The 21,203-nt window shown below is 48.1% G+C and overlaps 1 protein-coding gene across 7 annotated transcripts in view; it reads right to left on the bottom strand.

The window, feature by feature from the left end:
- Positions 1–21,203, bottom strand: part of EIF2B3 (eukaryotic translation initiation factor 2B subunit gamma) — a 443,302-nt gene that overhangs the window by 114,470 nt on the left and 307,629 nt on the right. For all 7 annotated transcript variants that reach the window (XM_085602815.1, XM_085602814.1, XM_085602818.1 and 4 more), the window contains exon 7: positions 2,189–2,319. In XM_085602815.1, coding sequence (XP_085458941.1) covers positions 2,189–2,319 — 131 coding nt within the window. The remainder of the gene's footprint in view (positions 1–2,188; positions 2,320–21,203) is intronic.

Below are 21,203 nucleotides of genomic sequence, written 5' to 3'. Positions count from 1 at the left end.
TCCAAAAGGGAGACAGGGCGGTAACTAAGAAGCATCATTTTCAATGGGAAGCCAGAGTTAAGCATTAACGCTGACGCGACCCAATGAAAATGATGGGCGGGGCTTCAAGTCCCCTTCTGAAATCTCCCGATCACATTAGCTCTTGCAGAGCGAGCAACGCATGCGCGCTGCAATGCTAGGCGAGACCTAAAAATTAAGCATAAACCTTTGATGTTAAAAAGGAGGGAAAGAAAAAGCCAACTAGTGGCTGGATTGCATAATGTGAAACCAGAAAACGTGATCAATGCTGTCTTTCCCCTTTTACCAAATTGTGTGATCCTAGGCAAATATTTTATTTCACCCGAGCCTCCTTTTCCTTTGTTATCACATATGATAGCACCTTCAAATATGTGAATGTAGTGGTACAGCCACTCCTGTTTAACACGCTATACTGTTGCTCTCTCAATAATTAGAATCTAGGACACAGAACAGCTGGCTTGACTCTTAGTTCACTAATGACATTGTCATCAGGGTAGGGGGCATACATGTTTCTAAGTTCATGTTTAAAAATTTGCACTTTTAATAAATATCTCTTAAAACAGTTATTTAATGTGATGTACTAAGGGGAAATGCTTCTGGATGTTAAAGAAATACACTTTTTTGAATTTTGAAGACACTTTATCACATTTTTACATGATGTTTGTTGATGATTTACATGCCAGCTATTTTTAGGGCTCGGCTCATGCACAGGCTCTTAGAGTCAAGACCATTGGCTTGGCCCTCCCTGTTATTTGTTGATTTGCCTACCTCTAGGACTACACATGGCAGTATCTGTAAAGGTTAACTCAACCAGAACTGTCCCTGTACAGAATACCTGAACCATGACTGTTGTTCTACAGACCCCATTCAGGGCTTTTCCTAAATGATAACATACCCACCTTATCCACAGGGTATCTCTACGGGGGTTGTCTGTGTTGTACACATGGTACCTCACACCTAGAGTTGTCTCTGTACAATATATCTCAACCAGGGCTGTCTCTGCACAAGGTACCTCCCAAAGAGCTGTCTCTGCACAGGGTAACTCACACAGGGCTGTCTCTGCACAAGGTACCTCCCAAAGAGCTGTGTCTGCACAGGGTAACTCACACAGGGCTGTCTCTGCAAAAGGCACCTCACCCAGGGGTGTCTCCGCATTAGTTACCTCCCAAAGAGCGGTCTCTGCACAAGGCATCTTCCCATGGGCTGTCTCTGCACAAAGCACCTCACACATGGCTGTCTCCGCACAAGGCACCTCACACAGGGCTGTCTCTGCAAAAGGCACCTCACACAGGGCTGTCTCTGCACAAGGCACCTCACACAGGGCTGTCTCTGCACAAGGCACCTAACACAGGGCTGTCTCTGCACAAGGCACCTCACGCAGGGCTGTCTGCACAAGGCACCTTACGCAGGGCTGTCTCAGTACAAGGCAGAAGAAGGCACCTCACACAGGGCTGTCTGCACAATGCACCTCACCCAGGGCTGCCTCTGCACCAGGCACCTCAGCCAGGGCTGCCTCTGCACCAGGCACCTCACACAGGGCTGTCTCTGCACAAGGCACCTCACACAGGGCTGTCTCTGCACAAGGCACCTCACACAGGGCTGTCTCTGCACAAGGCATCTCACACAGGGCCGTCTCTGAGCAAGGCACCTCACACAGGGCCGTCTCTGAGCAAGGCACCTCACACAGGGCCGTCTCTGAGCAAGGCACCTCACACAGGGCCGTCTCTGAGCAAGGCACCTCACACAGGGCCGTCTCTGCGCAAGGCACCTCACATAGGGCCGTCTCTGCGCAAGGCACCTCAGGCAGGGCTGTCTCTGTACAAGGCACCTCATGCAGGGCTGTCTCTGCACAAGGTACCTCACACAGGGCTGTCTCTGCACAAGGCACCTCACACAGGGCTGTCTCTGCACAAGGCACCTCACACAGGGCTGTCTCTGCACGAGGCACTTCACGCAGGGCTGTCTCAGAACAAGGCACCTCAGGCAGGGCTGTCTCTGTACAAGGCACCTCATGAAGGGCTGTCTCTGCACAAGGCACCTCACACAGGGCCGTCTCTGCACAAGGCACCTCACACAGGGCCGTCTCTGCACAAGGCACCTCACACAGGGCCGTCTCTGCACAAGGCACCTCAGGCAGGCGCAGAGGAGAAGTTGAGAGATGTGGACTCACCCAGAGGCTTCTGCTCCTTATTCTTGGCCTCCTGCTCCTTGTTCTCTTGGTTTGCTCGTGATGAAGCAGCCGAGGAGAACTGCTTCCGAACCAGATATGGAACCAGCTCTCTGCGGATGGACGAGAGTGACCTGAGGACAGAGGAGAGGCATGATTGGTAATTATTTTCAATCAACATTGTGCCATGACGCTGTGTGAAGTGTACTGCTGTGCCATGCAGGAGGGCCACTCTGGAGGGACCCCCACTTATCTCAGGTGTACAGAAAACCTCTCCAGTTCCAGGACAAGGAGTTATGGAGCCCCAGGAAAAATGACATTTTCTCACATGGGACACAATCCCGTTTGAGACCATGTTTTATAATCATGGGCCCAGCTGTGTTGTTTGCACCCAGCGTTCTAAGGAAGCTGCTTGCATATGCCTTAACACAGCACCAGTTCAGATAATCTATAGCACCCCAACTGTGTCTAGGGAGAACAAATACACTGTTTGCTACTAGGTATTTGCACAGGGCAGTCTTTGCTTATACCTGGGCCGCTTGATGAAACCGGGTCTGGTGGCTCAGTGGACTAATGCGTAAACTGCAGGGGCCTGTGTTCAACCTCATGGTCACAGGTTCAGCCTTTCATCCTCCTGAGGTCGATAAAATGAGTACCATTGAGTTGGCTAACAATAAACATATGTTACTCAGCGCCAGGATGCCTATGGGTGAACGTGCGCTTTACAAATGCACGTTATGTTATCTATATAGCTTTAGGTTACTGGCTTTAATTCATCGTATGGGTTTAATCAATAGTGGCATTTCTGTCCAAATGACTGAATGATGTTGGTCGGTGCTCGAGAGTGGAGAGGGGGTTATCCTAATAGAGATATTCTATTAACTATGTGGGTCTTGCCACTTTCCATCCTAACCCAGGTGACTATAGAGTGTGTAGCAGGTGGTCTCTATGTGCTCTTCGGCTCTCTATGTATCCCAGGTCAGCTGGAGTTTACCTGGCCAAGCTCGAATCTGATGACCTTTTGCAGGCATAGGCTGTTATATTTTGCTAACACACAGTGCTTAATTTGTACCACTGCCTGCCGGTGCTCAGCACCAGCAGTTATTTCCAAACACTGGAACATATTTATGGGATTACACCACATGATGGCGCTGTGTGTCTATTTTTCAGCAGAATTTATCAGTGCAGCATATATTTACACTTGAATCGTGTGCCTGGTTGCCTAGTGAACCATGCAGAGAGAAGGGTATGATCCTTTGTTCCAGTCCCCATGTTTCCTGCCCTCACTCTGTCTTTTCCCACAGTTCCCCACTAAAGGCTTTGGTTGCCCATCTAAGTCTTTACTTAAATGGTTTTGTAATTTCAGATCTGGTGGTTATTAATAAATTAGAGCTCGGGCCACAAGACAATAACTGTTAAGGGTGGAAAATATATATATTTTTTAATGTACGTCATGTCCTAGATCCTGCACTTGTACACATGGTTTGTTTGGTCTTGCCATCGTGGTATGAGGTGATCCCTGATGGCCATGGATGCAATAATGTCTCAGATAATGACAGGAGCCCCCTTCCTGCGAGTAGAGGGCTCCATAGAGGGGCATGCAGGACCCCCGTTGCCTTGAAGCAGCCCATTTGAATGCATTTGACAACCCACCTTGACATTTGTGAGGTTTTTCAAAGGAAACAAAAAGCTGATTTGATCCTGTCAATGTACAAAACAGACCTCTTAACATCCAAAATATGCAGCGCTCTTTCTGCAACGGAATCTGGCTGTGGCAAGAAGACCAGGAGTTTTGTGGTTCGGTAAAGGTGGATGGGTGACACCACCTTAAGCAGGAACTTAAGAATTACTTTTAAGAACGACCCTATCCCCGCAGACCTTCATAACATTACCTGCACCATAAGCGCTTGCAGGTTGCTGCTGGGCTTAAGAGAGGCGATAGCTGCAAGGAAGTCTACCATCCAGGAGAGGAACTGCAGAGGAAATGAATGCATATGTGTTATAACCTGTTGTGTTGTGTGCATCTTCCTTATTACTATTCTGTCCCTTGCTGCTCAGCCATGAGTGATGTCACTTAGAATGTTGGGTGTGAGGGACTGGGGAGTTGGCAGTTGGAAGAGATGGGGCTGAGCAGCAGGGAGGCTGCTCCTGGTGGGGCTCTCATGGGGACTTAACAGAGGCTCTACAAGAGATCTAATGAGCTTTTATATGACCTTTAGAACTTGTTGAATAAACCTACGACTTGTTCTAAGCGGCCTGTCTACGAGACATCCTTCATTATTACACTGGCGACGAGGATGGGACATTTAAGAGCCCCACCAGTGACCACTCCATCGGTCGCCCTACTGTTTAAATGCTAGTTCCTGTTGCCTGCCTACGAGAACCCTGAGGATTGATGGGGTGTTTGACAGCTTTAATCTGAGACAAGGCTGAGAACTAGCGTGAAAATCGGCAGCGTAAAAATCGATGTGTCACAAGAGTTGAAGAGTTGGATGTCATTCTCCCGCTGCGAGTGCCTGCGGCTCTTGTGCAGTGATTCCTGCTATGTGATGTGACATAGGACACGGAGACATGAACACGGAGGTGCACCCTTGTGAGGCGTACGTCTTCTTCGTTCAAATGCAACCTTGTCCGGTGGTTTATTATTTATTCTAAGAGGCTGCTGAGGTGACAATGCTGACATTGTGAACCTCGGTGCTCCAGTGGAAAGGGAGCGACGCGTTGTGAAGTAAATCAGCACTGCTGGTGTGAGTGTTGTATTGCGGTTTGACACTGCCATGCCTTTGAGGTATTTACAGCAACAAATTGTGTGACCCTGGGCACATTTGAGGTCTAGCAACTTTGGGCGGTTTAACCGTTTACCTCAAGTTCAAATTTAGAAGTATCGGCGAGTGTCTCTTACCTTAGTCTTTGTGTGGCGCGTGGCTCCTGTAGGTTCTTGAGTGACGTCAATTGCAGTACGGAGCTCTTTGGCTGCTTATGAACGTATTCCAGTTTGGTTGTGCTGTGAGCCTTCCGGCACGACGTGATGGGCGTGGCGCCATTTTGAGTTTACATTCGTGAAACTGACGGAACATGTTTCTCAGAGCTAACTACATCGAACTAGAAAGCAGATTTGTGTCTAAAGTATTCGATCTTGAAAGAAAACTCGTATATGACTTGCAGGAGATTGCTGATGCATAAGCTAGTTACTAATGTACATACACTATCCTGGTACTATACATTGTACAAGCTGAAAATGCTCATACTTTGCCAATCACGCATCGTCTTCTCGGTGCAGGAAAAGATTTTGGATATTTTTTTTTTTTCGAGCAGTATTACATTTTACAGTTCGTGGTAAAGCTCTTGTCTTTCATCGTGCAACCGTGGAAATGTACTTTCTTCACGTCGTGGGATCCTCGTGTATTCGTTTTTTTTCAAGATCTAGTTTTGTTTGATGTAGTCATCCTTCACGCTCTACGGGCTGTAAGACTTTGTAAGAGCAAGGGTAATTGCTCAGTGTGATTGCTTTAATGCAGGGTGACATCTGGGTCCAAGTTCAGATATTTATGGGACATTTTGCAACAGCTCTACGGTAAGACTGTTCTTGTGCTCACATAGAAGCAGCTGTGGATTCAATTGTAATAGAGTATCCTTGTTTAAGTAGATTGTGTAGTAATGTTATATGATGCCACAGTTTTGCTTGTGCTGGAATTACTAAGTTCTAAACTACTAATGCCATTTCTGTAGTTGAGTTTTTTTTTTTTTTTTTTTGGGAGGTATTGCCCCTATAGGATGATGTTGTTTTTTTCCTATTACAATGTGTTCAGTATGTTTTGGGAGGTGTTTTTCCCCTATAGGGAGGTGTTTATTCCCCTATTACAGTATTTGAAATTTTGGAGTATCATAGGGAAAGTTTTTTCCCTATTACAGTGTTCGCAGAGTCTTTGGGAGGTGTTTTTTCCCCTATAGGGTGACGTTGTTCCCCTATTTCTGAGTTTAAGGGAGGTGTTTTTCCCCTAAAGGGTGACGTTGTTCCCCTATTTCTGAGTTTAAGGGAGGTGTTTTTCCCCTATAGGGTGACGTTGTTCCCCTATTTCTGTAATTTGTATCATAGGGAGGTCTATTTTCCCTATTTCTGTGTCTAAGGGAGGTGTTTTTCCCCTATAGGGTGTAGTTGTTGCCCTATTTCTGTAATTTGTATCATAGGGAAGTTTATTTTCCCTATTTCCGAGTTTATGGGAGGTGTTTTCCCCTATGGGGTGGTGTGTTTACCCCATTGCTGTTCGTTGGTTGGTGGTGTTTGCCATCTAATTATTTCCCTAGGGAGGGGATGGGGTTTGTTATGGATTTTCTTGCAAGTATTTTCTGTTCTGTTGTATGTTTACTTGCATAATGAATTTTCTGTTAATGTATGCAATGGTATTTTGGTGTTATCTTGATTTTATGCATTTGTATCTTTATGCTTTGTTTTTGTAAGGAAGGGAGATGTGTTATAACCTGTTGTGTTGTGTGCATCTTCCTTATTACTATTCTGTCCCTTGCTGCTCAGCCATGAGTGATGTCACTTAGAATGTTGGGTGTGAGGGACTGGGGAGTTGGCAGTTGGAAGAGATGGGGCTGAGCAGCAGGGAGGCTGCTCCTGGTGGGGCTCTCATGGGGACTTAACAGAGGCTCTACAAGAGATCTAATGAGCTTTTATATGACCTTTATAACTTGTTGAATAAACCTACGACTTGTTCTAAGCGGCCTGTCTACGAGACATCCTTCATTATTACAATAGGTTTAAACGGTGAGCCCATATGTCTGGTGAGGACTATGTTGTGGTTCCACGCTGGAGGTACTCGGGGGGTTTATGACCCTCTTGTGTCCCACTATAAAGGTCTTGACCATTGGTGTCCTGAACGAAGATGTTTTGTCTGTTCTACATTTAAAACAAAGAAGACAGTGGTCCCTTCGGAGGAAGTATACGCCTTCAGACATTGTATTCCTACAAAAGGTGCTCCAATAAGAATAGTGCGGTGAAAGGTGATCAATGTGACAAGAATTTGGAGGAGCTGCTTCTTTTAGTCCTGAAGATGACCCTACCCCAAATAAGTTTAAAATAGTCGAAACGTTGACATTCTACCAGCGGATTGCAAACAATTATCTCCATATCTATAATGTACTTTCAATTTAAGTCATGTTAAAAAATTGTTTGGTATATCAGTCGGTGAAAGTGAATGAGCAATAAAAATGCCTTTACATCTTGTTAACTTGTCACATTTGCTCACAGAGGTCAAGTGCATTATAGTTAGGTCGAGTAGATTTTTTAAGTTACTAGACCTGCAGGTCAAGTAACAATTTTGTGATTTTTCGAGCCCTGATTGTACATATGTTTGTAGATAGTACAAGCGCACTTTTTGTTACATTCATCACAATTCACTTTTCACTGAGCCATTCTTATTGGAGCACCTTTTTGTTGGAATGCAATGCTTGTTATAAGAATGATAAATGTCAATAGTAATTAAATCCATTTGTATTTTTCAAACAGAATCCATCTTCAAAGAGGTTGTAGTTTCTGTATGTACATTCAGCCTTGGAAGTATAGGCTTACTCTTCCTCCAAGAGGACCGCTGTCTCCTTTCTTCTATGTTACTTCCCAGGTTCCCATGAATACAGGGCTGCCCCATAATATTTTACATGGTCTGCATTTAGGCCACAACTGCTGTCAGGTGCACACAAATGGAGGTGTGGGCAAGGCCCACCTTTTGTGGGTGCAAAAGATAGGCAACAATCTGCTGGATTCCCTGTAAGGAACCGATCACCACAATAAGGCGCTTATTTGTAAGATATTGGCCCGCCCGCCGGCCGGCCAAACAGCTTCATCGGGGGTGTCAAATGGGATCAAAGCAATGTCTTGGAATAACTAACCCCCACAAGCACTCCCCGAATGCTCCCAGATCTCAGCTGTTGTCTATGTAACACCCCTCCCTAAGGTGCAGATACTGTATATATCGGGAGAGAAATGTTGAGCTCTGTGAAAGATATTGTGAGCGATGCGCAACAGCTTACTTGAGTTTCTCAACAAGAGAGATCTGGGTAAAAAGATTTCCTGAATCCTACTTTATCTGTCTAGTCTCCCAGTGGCTCCCGCCTAAGCCCCCTTGGTCAGTGGAAAGTTTCAGTTTCGCTAAGGCAACCCTTCGTCTTCCACTCCTTCGTATTAAAGCACCCATCACGAGCAGCAAATGAGGGAAGTGCGAACAGACGAAGATCCCACGCGGGGGGCCTTGCCCCTTGAGGAGGGATCAGGCTCTGATGGGTGCTGGACACCCCCTTCAGCCACCAAGGACGACACCTTATATGACTTGCAAGCAGGGTCCATCCCACATGAGTAGATCTGCACGTATCAAGGCCATTGTTATCACTTTTATCGAGATGCAATGTGGTCCTGGCGTTTGGCTATGGTAACTCTACACATTCATTGCGCCCGTTACATGTTGATCATGTCTGTACTGTGGCTACTGTATGTAGTTAATTGGGGCATGTTCTTCTTCCCCTACTGTTGGGATTGTTTACAAATGAAACAATCACGCATCATGGCATTCATGGAGAGTGGAGAAATATTTAATAACTGTGGTAGCATTATCATCTTTGTAAGAAATACTGGACCCTGAACTGTCAGGGGAAGAGACCTCCAAAACATGACGTGGGATCTGAGCGGGTATACTGCTCTGCTTAAATTACCATCCAGCAGGTCTTCATTAGTATGGTTTATAATGATATCAAGGTAACAGAAATGTAAAGACAGATGCTCATCCGTGACACTATGTGATGTACGAGCCAATCAGGGCTGAAGAGGAATCGGCAGGATTTCGACCAGTTGACCCGATGCTTTTTTGAAGTCACTCACTACTTGCGCCACAGTCGACGTGCCCCGGCGAATGTCTATGAACTAGACTAAAACATTGTTGGCGTACAAGGACCCTGCATGGGTTTCATTATGCAGGGGGATGCCCCAATCACGAGCTAACTGCCAAAGACGCAGGACTAGCTAACCTGAATAACAGGGGTGAAAGCGAACAACCCTGCTGTATACCCCTCCTAAGAGAAATGGGTGTGGAAGTATGTTGGTCAATTCTAACTCTGACAGATGGGTGGGTTTATACTAATTTAATCATATGTCTCATCTTGCTGCCTAATCCAGCCCTCTGCAGTACAACAAACATGTAAACCTAATTTATCATGTCAAAGGCTTTTTCCAGATCCAGGACCAGACAAGCAGCAAAGGGCCATTGAGATGGCAGCTCTCCTAGTAGTCTGTGGAGCCGACGAATGTTGAGGGACATGGATCTACCAGGAATAATACCATATTGATCAAAGTGGATCAAATCTGGCATCATTTCAAATAATCTGTCCGCCAAGATTTTACTCAGGCTCTTGTAGTCGCTGGTCAGAATGGCTAGAAGCCTACAAGAGGACATGTCTAAGAGATCCCGACTGGGCCTGGGAATGGAAACCAAGTGGGATTACATCAAAGAAAGAGCTAGTGTTTCCTCATGTCGCGCAGCGTTCTACAATTCAGCTAAACTGGGGACCAACAGCTCCATATAGGCGCTGTAGAATTCTACTGGGAGGCCAGCTAAGCCCAGCACTTTATAAGTCGCAAAGTTGCTTTTAGTACATTGAATCTCCTGTTCTGTGATTCACTCTTCCAGACCCTTCAGGTGCTCAGGTAAGATGGCTGATGTGCTACGCGGATGGTAATCCTGCTCTTTATTCATCTGTACTGTGTAGTATCTGGTTCCACGCTTCACCCAAACAGGGGCGCCATCCTCCCCCTCCAATGCCCCCCCCCAGCTTTCACAGCTTAAGCGAGGGTAATGTTGACACTCATTTTATTGATGAGCCTGTTCTTTCTGCAGCTCTGCAGACAAAGGATTTAAAAAGACATTAAGAAAGGAAAAATCATAACGAATGGAAGCCAGTCACAGTAAAGGAGGTTCAAAGGGGGAGAGAAGACAACATGCGCAGGGGCGAAGCTTCAATTTGTGCAGCAGGTACAGTGACACCTGAGACAAGAGGCCTGAAAGACCCACTCAACCCTATTTATTGCTGTATTTTATTATTCAAATGACAGCCGGGGCCCACTTTCTTCCTTAAACAGACCCCGTAACACAGCAGACCTGCATGTCCCTCTGCTGAACTAGCTGCTACTCCTGCATATTTTGCACAAAACCCGAATCTTCTTTTAACTGCTTTTTAAAATATTGATTGTACTGTTGAATATGGAGTGTATTTTTAAAAATGGATTTTACAACCTCTGATATTGTGTGTAGGAGAGGGAGGGGGAATCGAACCCTGAATTTGGGAGGCTTTCGTACCGACACCGCCATTTTTCCTAGACGGTGCGGTCTAGTTGTTTTTCACTCTGGGACTTTAAAACGGACGCTGCACGAGCGCGCGCAGCGGGCACGCCACTGGTGCGCCCAAAGCAAGCCCATCTGCACCCGTCAGCGTCCCGTAGGCGGCCGGTGCCTGAAATGCTTCCGGTCCACTATCAAAATAGCCAAATCACATCACGTATTGCAGAGACAGCCTTCTTAACATCGGTAGGTGTAGGAGCTGCAGCCCCCACCTCCCTATTCAGATGGGCGATGATTGTCTCGTATGTATATACTGTAACTGGGTGGCATCTCCCAATCTAGGGGAACGCTACGAGAACTCTAACACTGGCACACACTTAGACCAGAGGGGCGGTGTAGGCAATCATTTGAAGGCTTTCCTACTCAATACCCGCTCAGTAAAAAAACATGAGCTTCAACTCCATGACCTGCTAGTTGACTCAACTCCTGATATGGTGTTCTTAACCAAAACTTGGCTAACTGAAGCCTCCAACCCCACTATCGCCTGTGCGATTACCCTGGCTTATCAGATCCTAAGGAAGGACCGACCCGAGGGAGGGGGTGTGGCCTTAATCTTTAGGAGTTCCTTCAGCTGCGCTTCACTACCGATTATGGAGATAGGGGGGCAGAGAGCATGGGGTTCCTTCTAACCATCTCGGCCCATCAGTCCATAGCGGGTGTAATAATCTACCGCCCACCGGGGCCGGCAGGAAAGTTCCTGGAGTCTATCAGCCATGCTATCTCCCCTATGGCTGCCAAATATAGTCACTGCCTGGTCCTTGGAGATTTCAATATCCATATGGATAACCTCTCGGAACCGGAGTCTATGAGGCTGTGCGAATCTCTTGACATACTTAATCTGACCCCATATGTCTGCCTCCCCACTCATGAAAAGGGGCATACGTTGGACCAGATTTTTTCATCTAACCGGATTGAAATGGATGCGCCCCTCCCTTTGGCCTGGTCGGACCATTGTTTGATAGAGTATGTAGGGAGTTAGACAGGTCCCAACCACATGGTAAAGCCCGGGCTAGCAGTTTTAGGCCCTTCCATCTGATCTCCCCAGAGGCTTTGCCGAGCGCACTTAGTCTTCCACCTATGCCCCATAGTGGGAACCTTGAGAGGGATGTGCTCTCCTTAGAGTATTGGCTTCAACTTCGTGCCTTAGAACGTGCCTCTCCCACCATGAGGGAAGCTAAAACCAACAAAGCCTCAGCCCCTTGGTTCACGGAGGCTCTTAGAAAAAGCAAAAGTGCGTGCAAACGCCTTGAAAGAGAGTGGTGGACTAATTACAAACCCATTGACAAATCCACTTATAAACGGACCTCGAAAGATCACTATAGGAAAGTTTGCGATGGAAAGAAACTTTTAATATTGTAAAAAAAAATGTCATCACCTACAGCAATCAGCAGCCCGTTTGTTCCCACTAGGGATTGGACCAACCTGTTGGCCATTTTTTCCACGCTAAAATTAAAATCATTCAGGATTCTTTTGAAGCTCAGTTGCCAGACCTAGAAGCAGCCACTGGTCTGCCCCCTGATGCTAGCCGTAATACCGATCTCTCCCTCACGCAGTTTCCTGCCATCACATTGGAGAAATCCCTTGAACTAATGAAGGCCCTTAAGTCCGGCTTACCATCTGATCCCTGTCCAGCTAAAGTACTGGCATCTATTGCAGAGGTGATAAACACTGCTGTCAATTTGATCTTTAACACCGCCCTGCGTGAGGGGCATATGCTGCAAAGCTGGAAACATGCAAAATTCCTCCCGCTTTTAAAGAAACCCACGGCAGACCCATTGGTCGCCGGTAACTATAGGCCTATATCCTTGCTGCCTTTTTTCTCCAAGGTTTTGGAGAAATATGTCAGCATAGTCACCACGGATTACGTGGAGGCCAACCATCTTCTGCACCCGAGTCAGTCGGGCTTCAGAGCTAATTTCAGCACGGAAACGGCTCTATTAGAAGCCGCTGAAACTATAAAAGCTACACTTGACAGAGGGGGCAAAGCGGTCTTGGTGTTGCTGGACCTTTCCGCGACCTTCGATACCGTGCCCAACAACAGACTACTGCAAAGACTCAAGAGGGTGGTATCGGAGGCACGGTACTTAGATGGTTCACCTCTTTTTTAAACAACCGTCTACAAACTATCTGGTCCCCCTCCTTTCTCAGCTATAATCCCTCCCATGAATGTCGGGGACCCACAGGGTTCAATCTTGAGCCCAATGCTCTTTATGGCCCCTCTTGCACTCCTCGCCAAGAATACGGTGCCAAAATAGTGTTGTATGCAGAACACACGCTGTTGTTGTTCTCTTGCGAGAAGGGCGCTGAGTTCAAAGGCAATGTGATCAACACCTGTCTCTCAGACGTATTCTCTTGGCTTAGACAAAACCAACTGAAGTGCAACTCTGAAAAGTCAGAGATCATCTTCTTCGACTCCCATCCCTGTGAAGCATGGCACAAATGGTGGCCGCATGACATGTCTCCCCTTACATCTTCAGTCACCATTGTGAAAAATCTTGGGTTCAAATTGGACGCTGCCCTCTCTATGAAGGTTCAGATCCAATCGGTGGCCGGGACCTGTTTTGGGGTATTGAGAATGCTGAGGAACTTTCTTCCCAACCTCCCAGTCTCTCACAGAAAACGGTAGTCCAGGCCTTGGTGGCTTCGAGACTGGATTATGTAAATTTCCTGTACTTGGGACTCCCGAATTATCTACTTGGCCGATTGCAGGTGGTCCAGAATGTGGCGGCCAGAGCCATTTTTCTGGCAGGACCTAGGACATGATGGACCCATCTTCTGTTTTCCTTACACTGGCTTCCGGTTCGGAAGAGGATTCATTTCAAAGCGTTAGTTTTGGTCTTTAAAGCCTTTCATAATATAGTAGACCCTTACCTCAGGGAAAGGTTTCGGCACTATACACCACAACGAACCTTGGTCCTCTGCTCAACTTCTGACCTCTACTCCTATGGTCCTGCTTTCCCGGGTAGGGGGCAGGTCTTTTCAAGTGGTGGCCTCTCGCCTGTGGAATAGCCTACCTTTTTCTCTTAGACAGGTGCAGGACCTCCTCACCCTCAGCAAAATATTAAAAACATGGCTTTTGCAACATTAGATCCTGGCCCGCTTCTGCTTGGGTGCTCTCCGTTGGTGTTACGCAGTTTTTACTTAGTGCCGGGACACTCCTAGGAGTAGCCGCACACTTTATAAATACCAACTAACATAACATAACATAATGACCACAATACACTGGCTACTGAGAGTGTGAGAGTTTGGGTTGAAAGGAAGAGTGAAACGAAGAACATATGAAAACAAGAACAAAACTGTGCCAAGAAGAAAGGGCCAAAAGCATGAAAAGATTAATGCAGGGGTGAAAGGACTGATGGATGAAATGTATCACATTGAATGGGTAGAAGGAAGAAAGAGTGGCTGGGATGATGAAAGGTTGGACTAATGTGTGGATGTATGGGAGTTTGGATGAATGATTGAATTGATAAAAGGAGAGTGAAATGATGTATGGATGACAAAAATGTTTGACTGGGAAAAGGCTGGAACATTGGCTGGAATTGAGGAAGGATAGGTGGATGGATGAACGAGTAATGATAAAAGGGAGAACAGACAGAATGGTAAAGGAAGGATGGAAGCATGAAGAGATGGATGGATGGATGGTTACATGAGAGGCTTAAAGGAAGGATACATAGAGGGACGAAGGTGGAATGAAAGGAACTCATCGAGAGTGGGTAGTGCTTTCTCACTTTGCTCACCAGATGGCATTCAAAGCATCGCTCAAAGTGGGGGAATTTTCATTTTATACCTCCCTTCCATCCAACTTCCTATTTTGCCAAATTTGGTATCATGACACCAACAGAGAGTACAGCCGACAGGGTCTTTCTAACCATTATTCCACTTTGATGTCAATGTATCATTTCTCCAATGTCTCGGTATGTCAACTTTCACAAGTGTCTTCTGAATGGCAGCTGTAAGAGAGGCACCCAATCCAAACTTCTTATAAAGTGCCAAAGACATAAAGGCATCCAAGCACTGAACAATGGCCTGGAAGGTGTCCGAAATCCATAAGAGAAACGTAATCAGTCAGCAAAACGACATGCAGACCGGGATTTTCTTGGTAACTTTAGGTTACCTTTTCCACAAACATGTGACCTGGACAACAAAATGCCTGCCACCAGCGTTAGTTATAACAAATCTCAGACCCCAGAAAAGAAAAACACATGAAACCTGGCCCTCAAGTTTCCCTTACAGAAAATCCACCTCCACAGTTGCATGCCAGGTTGTTTTGTGGAATGGTAAGGTCTCCTCTAGGTTAAACCACACCCGCATAAAAGATACTGTTGCAGGTGAATGAAAACAACTATGTTATGCGATTTAATTTCACCCTGTACAGACCGCTGCAGCCTTTAGGCCATGACAAACAAGTTACTTACCTTCGGTAACGCCGTATCTGGTAGAGACATAATCTAGCTGCAGATTCCTTACCTTTAAATTTCCCAGGCGTCAGACTGGATCCTGAAGATTTTTCTTCGAGCAATACCCCTGCACACCAGTAGGTGGCGTTGGTCAGCTCGGCCTGGCATCGTCAGCGCTGGAAGGGACGTCCAGGTCACTTCCATAGGTACCACCTCGGTGCGCTGACGTCAGTTACTTTCATGACTTTCCACAGCAGAATTACAGAGCCATGAAGTGTACTGACACTGGTGTGTTTAAAAACCAGGGCCTTGAAAGGGATCAGCCCTGACACTAGAAACCTGTGTGGGGAGGATGGCTGGTTCTGTAGGGAATCTGTGGCTAGATCAAGTCTCTACTAGATAAGGCGTTAGCGAAGGTAAGTAACTTGTCCACCTGATAGAGAAATCTATCCGGAGATTCCTTACCTTTGAGTGGATACCCAAGCAATACCATCACCAGAGGAGGGACTAGAAAATCCTGCAGACTTGACTGTCTAGGAAGTAATGCTTGGTAAACTTGTGCAGAGATGCCCACGTTGCTGCATGACAGATGTCAAGCACTGAGACTCCACATTGCAGCGCAGTGCTAGCAGCCTTAGCTCTGGTGGAATGAGCCCTTAAGCATTCAGGAGACTGCTTCTTTGCCAATGCGTAGCAAATATTAATGCAGAGGACGACCCATCGTGAGATGGTCCTCTTGTGCACCGCCCAACCCTTCTTCATGCGAACGTATTCCACAAAGAGTTGGTCGTCCACCTGGAAATCTTTCATGTCGCCATAGTAGAATGACAATGCTCTTTTTGGGTCCAGGAAGAGGAGTCGCTCCTCTTCTTTAGAGGGATGCGGAAGAGTGTAGAAAGTGCACAAGGTAACAGATTGTCCCACATGTAATGGTGTTACCACTTTCCGAAGCAAAGAGGCCCTAGTGCGAAGCACCAACTTGTCAGAGAATATCATCAAAAGGGGAGGAGAGGGTTGGACGATAAAGTCTGCAGCTTGCTCACCTACCTGGCATATGTAATTGCCTGTAAGAAGGCTGTTTTTATTGTGAGTAGCTGGAGGGGGCAAATATGCAGGGCCTCGAAAGGAGCAGACATTAGAAACTCCAACATGCAGAACTGCTGACATTACACGTTCTGGGCAGAGGCGAACAGATCTAACCAAGGCTCTCCCCACTGCTGAAAGAGACCGTGCGCCACCTCAGAATGGAGACCATTTCTAATCCGCTAGGCATCAAATGCTGAATTTGTCCGCCCTGGCGATCAGAGAACCTGCCAGGTGTTGAACCACCAGGGATATGCCCTGCTGTTCCACCCATGTCCAAAAGAGACGCAGGGCCTCTTGACAAAGGGTCCACGACCCCACCTTGCCCTGTTTGTTGCAGTACCATATGGTGAACACCTGCACTAGCCTTCCCTTGATGGAGGGTAGAAAGGCTTTCAATGCCAAATGGATCACACAGAGCTCAAGCATGTTGATGTGAAGGCCGTATTCCGCCGGAGACCAGAGCCCTCTGATCCCCAACTCTCCCAGATGGCCAGGCCATCCCATCCCAGGAATGACACATCTGTCACTACTGTGTGATCCGGTTGGGGAAGGGAGAGGGGTCTGCCTCTGACCCAATTGTGGTTGGGCAGCCACCACTGCAGGTCCTGCGCAGTACCCGCCGGGATCTGGACCATGTCGGAGAGATCCCCCTGATGCTGCGTCCACTGGAACATCAGGTCCCACTGCAGAGCCCATATATGCCAGCTGGCATGTGTCATATGACATATGACATATATGACAAGACATATGTGTCACATGCAGGAAGCCATGAGACCCAGCAGCCTGAGAGTCATTCTCACTGAACGTCAGGATTGAGGCCGAAACATCAGTATCATAGCCTGAATATCCTGGACTCGCCTTTCGGGAGGATAGGCCAGAAACTGCACTGTGTCCAAAACAACTTCAATGAAAGAGAGCGTCTGAGAGGGGGTCAGGTGTGACTTTGGCATGTTGACAGTGAACCCCAGCGAATGCAGGAGGCTTGCCGTAGTGTGGAGATGGGAGACGACAGCCTGGGGCGAGACCGCCTTCAACATCCAGTCACCGAGATAGGGGAAGACTGGCACACAAGCTCAGTGCAGATGAGCCACAACCCCTGCCATCTCCTTGGTGAACACCCAAGGGGTGCTGGTAAGGTCAAAGGGGGGCAGCGTGAACTGAAAGTGCTTGTGGCCTACCGTAAACCGCAGGTAGCGCGGATGACCCGGCAGGACGGGAATGTGAAAATAGGCATCCTGCAAGTCCACTACTACCATCCAGTCTCCTGGGTCTAGGGCAGACAAGGCCTGAGCCAGAGAGAGCATCTTGAACTTTTCCTTTTTGAGGAAGTAATTGAGTGCCCGCAGATCTAGGTTAGGGGGCAGGTTCTTTTCCTTCTTTGGAACTAGAAAGTAGCAGGAATAACAACCACAGCCTACTTCTGGCACCAGAATCCTCTCTATGGCTCCCTTGGCCAAGAGAGTCTCGACTTCGTCCTGAAGGAAATTCAGGGGATCCTCCATCAGTCAGTCGTATGTTGGAGGACAGGAGGAAGAAGTAGTCTTGAAGGGGAGGGAGTAACCCCTTTGGACTATCTGAAGAACCCACCTGTCCGAAGTGATGTTTTGCCAGTGGTGAAGGAGATGACTGATCCTGGAACCAACTGGCCGCTCATGATCTCGAAGGGCTGGACTAGGAGAGTTTGGTGTGGGGGGCGGGGGTGGACTGACCTGACCTCTGGCCGGCTGAACCACAGGATCAAAACAAGCTGCGACCACACAGAGGTTGTTGAACTTGCACGGCTTTGTGGCTGGGGTATGGCTGGCGCAACTGAAACCCCTTCCGTACCCACAAAAGGGATGAAAAGCAGACGGGACGAATGGCCCCTAAGATGACCAAGGACTTGGCTGTAGCCAGTGAGTCCTTAAAGCTCTCAATTGCCATGTCTGCTTTGTCTACGGAGAGACGAGTGCCATCAAAGGGCATGACAATAAGGGTAGCCTGGACATACCCAGAGAAGTCAGACGTTCTCAACCAGGCGTGTCATCCAACAGCCACCGTCGATGACATCACTCTGCCCAGCAAATTGGTCATGTCAAGTCCACAATGAAAGGTAAACTTTGCCGTATCTCTTCCATCTGAAACTGCTTGGGAGAAGATGTCTCTGGTCTCCTCCGGGACCTGTGGCAGCAATTGTGCAACCATTTCCCAGAGGGAGTGGGAGTAAGGGCCCAATAGGCATGCGGTGTTCACCGACCAAAATGCAAGACTGGCGGAAGACAAAATGTTCTTGCCCCAACTATCCAACTTCCTGGATTCCCTGTCCGGGGGTGTGGAAGAGAACTCGCCTTGAGAGGAAGAGGCTTGGACCACCAACTCTCTGAGGTAGGGTGGTTGGTGAGGAAATTTGGGTCACCCAGTGCAGGGCGATGGCGGCGGGTGATAGTCCTATTCACAGGAGCCCCAGTGCTGGGTTTGGACCAGGTTCCCAGAAGGACATCAGTCAAGGCCTCATTGAATGGTAGGAGGGTTTTCCAAGGAGGAGACACCCGGCTGCAGGACCTCTGTCAAGATGTTAGTCTTAATTTCCACCGAAGGGAGCTGAAGGTTCAGGACCTCAGCTCTCCTTCTTACCACCATAGCATATGATGCTCCCTCCTCCATAGTCACGAGAAGGGGAGAAAGCAGGCCCGAATCTGGAGAGGTATCCAGTCCACTGTCCCAGCCAGTTCCTCATACCAGTCCAGTTTGTGTTCAGGCAGGTCTTGTAAAGCGTCCAGCGACCCCTCAATCTTCCTCCATTCCTAGCCCTTCAAAATAAGGCTGAGGAATTGAAATACCAAGGGTGCTGTTGGTGCCAAAATCAGCGTCGGTAGGCACTGGATCAGTCTCTGGGTTGTCATGGAGAAGAATAAGGATGGTGCCGGCAGGGGGCGCAAGCAGTGTAAGGAGTCTTGGCAATGGGGCTGGCGTAGGGGAAGGTCGCAGAGGCACAGCCAGCGTCGGTCCGGATCCACCACCAGATCCAATGGGGGGCATTGTCACCGAAGTCCCCGGTGCAGGAACCAATGGAGCCCCCTCTGAGCCTCTGGGGCCTGAAGGCGTGCCAGAAGGGTCAGGCCGCCCAAATACGAGACACATGGCATCAAAGAACTCTTTGAACTGGGCGGGGGCTGCTCCAGCTCCCGGGAAGGCTGGGAAACACGGAGCCGACCCAGGCACAGGTTCCTCAGAATGAGGTCTAGAGTGCCGAGATTCCACCACCACGTCGGCCGACAGACGGGGAGAAGTCAAAGCACTCTTTGACTTCTTGTGTTGCTTATGCCTCTTATCTGACCGGCCCCATGGCTTCGAGTATGAGGATGAGGACTTAGAACTCCTGGATCGGAGCCTGGACCTTCCTCTGGACCGGAACCAAGAATGAGACCTTTGGGGCAATGACGTGGTGCCGAGCCCCAAGCAGCTTTAGGGACCGTTCCCTCAAAGCTTTTGGAGCCATGGCCCGGCAGTGGGAGCATGACTGAGTCGTGGTCGCGTTCCAGGCACCAAAGGCAAATCAAGTGTGGATCCATCACGGACATGGCACGATGGCAGACGCTGCACAGTTTGAATCCAGAAATCTTCTTTGACATGTTGGAAAGACCTACACACCTAAAAATCGTCAACAAATTGACAAAACAACTGTCAAAAGTGACAGAGGGTAGCTCTCTTCACGGATCTGCACTAGTGGGCACAGAAAGAGAAGAACTGACGTCAGCACTCCGAGGTGACGTCTTTATAGGTGACGCAGATGTCGCAACGGCGGAGACCACTCCTCAGACGTCACGCGGAGCCTAACGACGCCACCTACTGTCGCGCAAAGGTATTGCTCTATGAAAAATCTTCCGAATCCAGTCTGGCGCCTGGGAAATTCGAAGGTAAGGAATCTGCGGCTAGATGTCTCTATTAGATGCACTTAGTAAGTGCTATACAGGAAGTCCTGTAGTTCCACAGGAAGCTCTTGAGTAAAGTGTGAAGATGGCAGATAAAAGAATTTAGGTAGGGCATAACCCGACTCACGTAAGACCGGACGGAGCACCTCAGGCCCCCTGGACTGCCTTGGGCTAAATCGCAAGATAGGGTAAGTGCCCTCACCCGTCTCTCCTTCTGTGAACTAAACACTGTGTGCAGGATCCCACCATTTCAGGAGACCTTAGACTTCCAAAATGGCTGCTCCTTAATTACTCGCACATCATCAAGCCCAAAGACGGCGCTGGAGGCCTTCCTCTCCTGGTCTGGTAGCGGATAAGTCTGGGTCACTAAGACCGCTGCGGTCTACACTCCTTTTGGCAGGCCTATGGCCTATTATCGCCCGAAAGCTGGGACCGGCCAATTCAATCCCACTAAGATCACAGAGCCCTCTCCATGCCCATCTGTTTGCTATCTCACTATGGCACTGGAATGACGAGCATTCCCTCGTTCCTACCTGATCCTGCCCCCCTCACTCCCTGTGACAGGCCTAGCGCCCACCTTCGCACAATTCTTGCTCCACCTAAATTGGCCTCTCACTGAATTCCTCTCCCCAACACTTTTCAGACCTGAATTGAGGCCCCGCTCAGTGCCCCTTCCTTGTCCTCTGTCCCCGGACTACCAAGCCACACTTTTCTCGACTCTCACTAGCCACTCTTGGAAAGGGCACTAGCCCTCCCTCGCCCCTATGCTCATAGCAACCTTAGCTATGTTTCCATTATTCATACATGGCAAGGGCAGAGCACTGATTCTCCTGTCCACTAACTACCTCACTCATGGGGAGACCATCTTACCCTGGACTGACATTGCCCGCTACTGACCCTGCCTTACTAGACTCATCGGCAGTGAGGACTCTACTCGGGTAACCTATACATTCCTTCCTCCCAGCTTATAATCGCAACCATTTCTGTCTCCACCATGTCCCCCAGAGCCCAATGCAGTCGGGACCCCAGACTTGAGAAGATAGGCATAAACAGTTACATAATCAACTATCAAACCAACCTCTCCAAAAACAAGACTAAATCTATCAAACATAGACTGCTCAAAGCCAATCCTGAAACCCTTATCTCTGACCCATACTTCTGTCCAAAAAAAGGAGCCATTACCAATGACCTGATCTTTTATACGAAAAGAAGAGCGCAGTGGAGAACGGCACTCCAA

This window comes from Triturus cristatus, chromosome 4_2, assembly GCF_964204655.1.
Source record: "Triturus cristatus chromosome 4_2, aTriCri1.1, whole genome shotgun sequence".
Classification (NCBI taxonomy): Eukaryota; Metazoa; Chordata; class Amphibia; order Caudata; family Salamandridae; genus Triturus; species Triturus cristatus.
The sequence above is the reverse complement of the archived record's forward strand: the minus strand, read 5'-3'. Positions and strand labels throughout refer to the sequence as shown.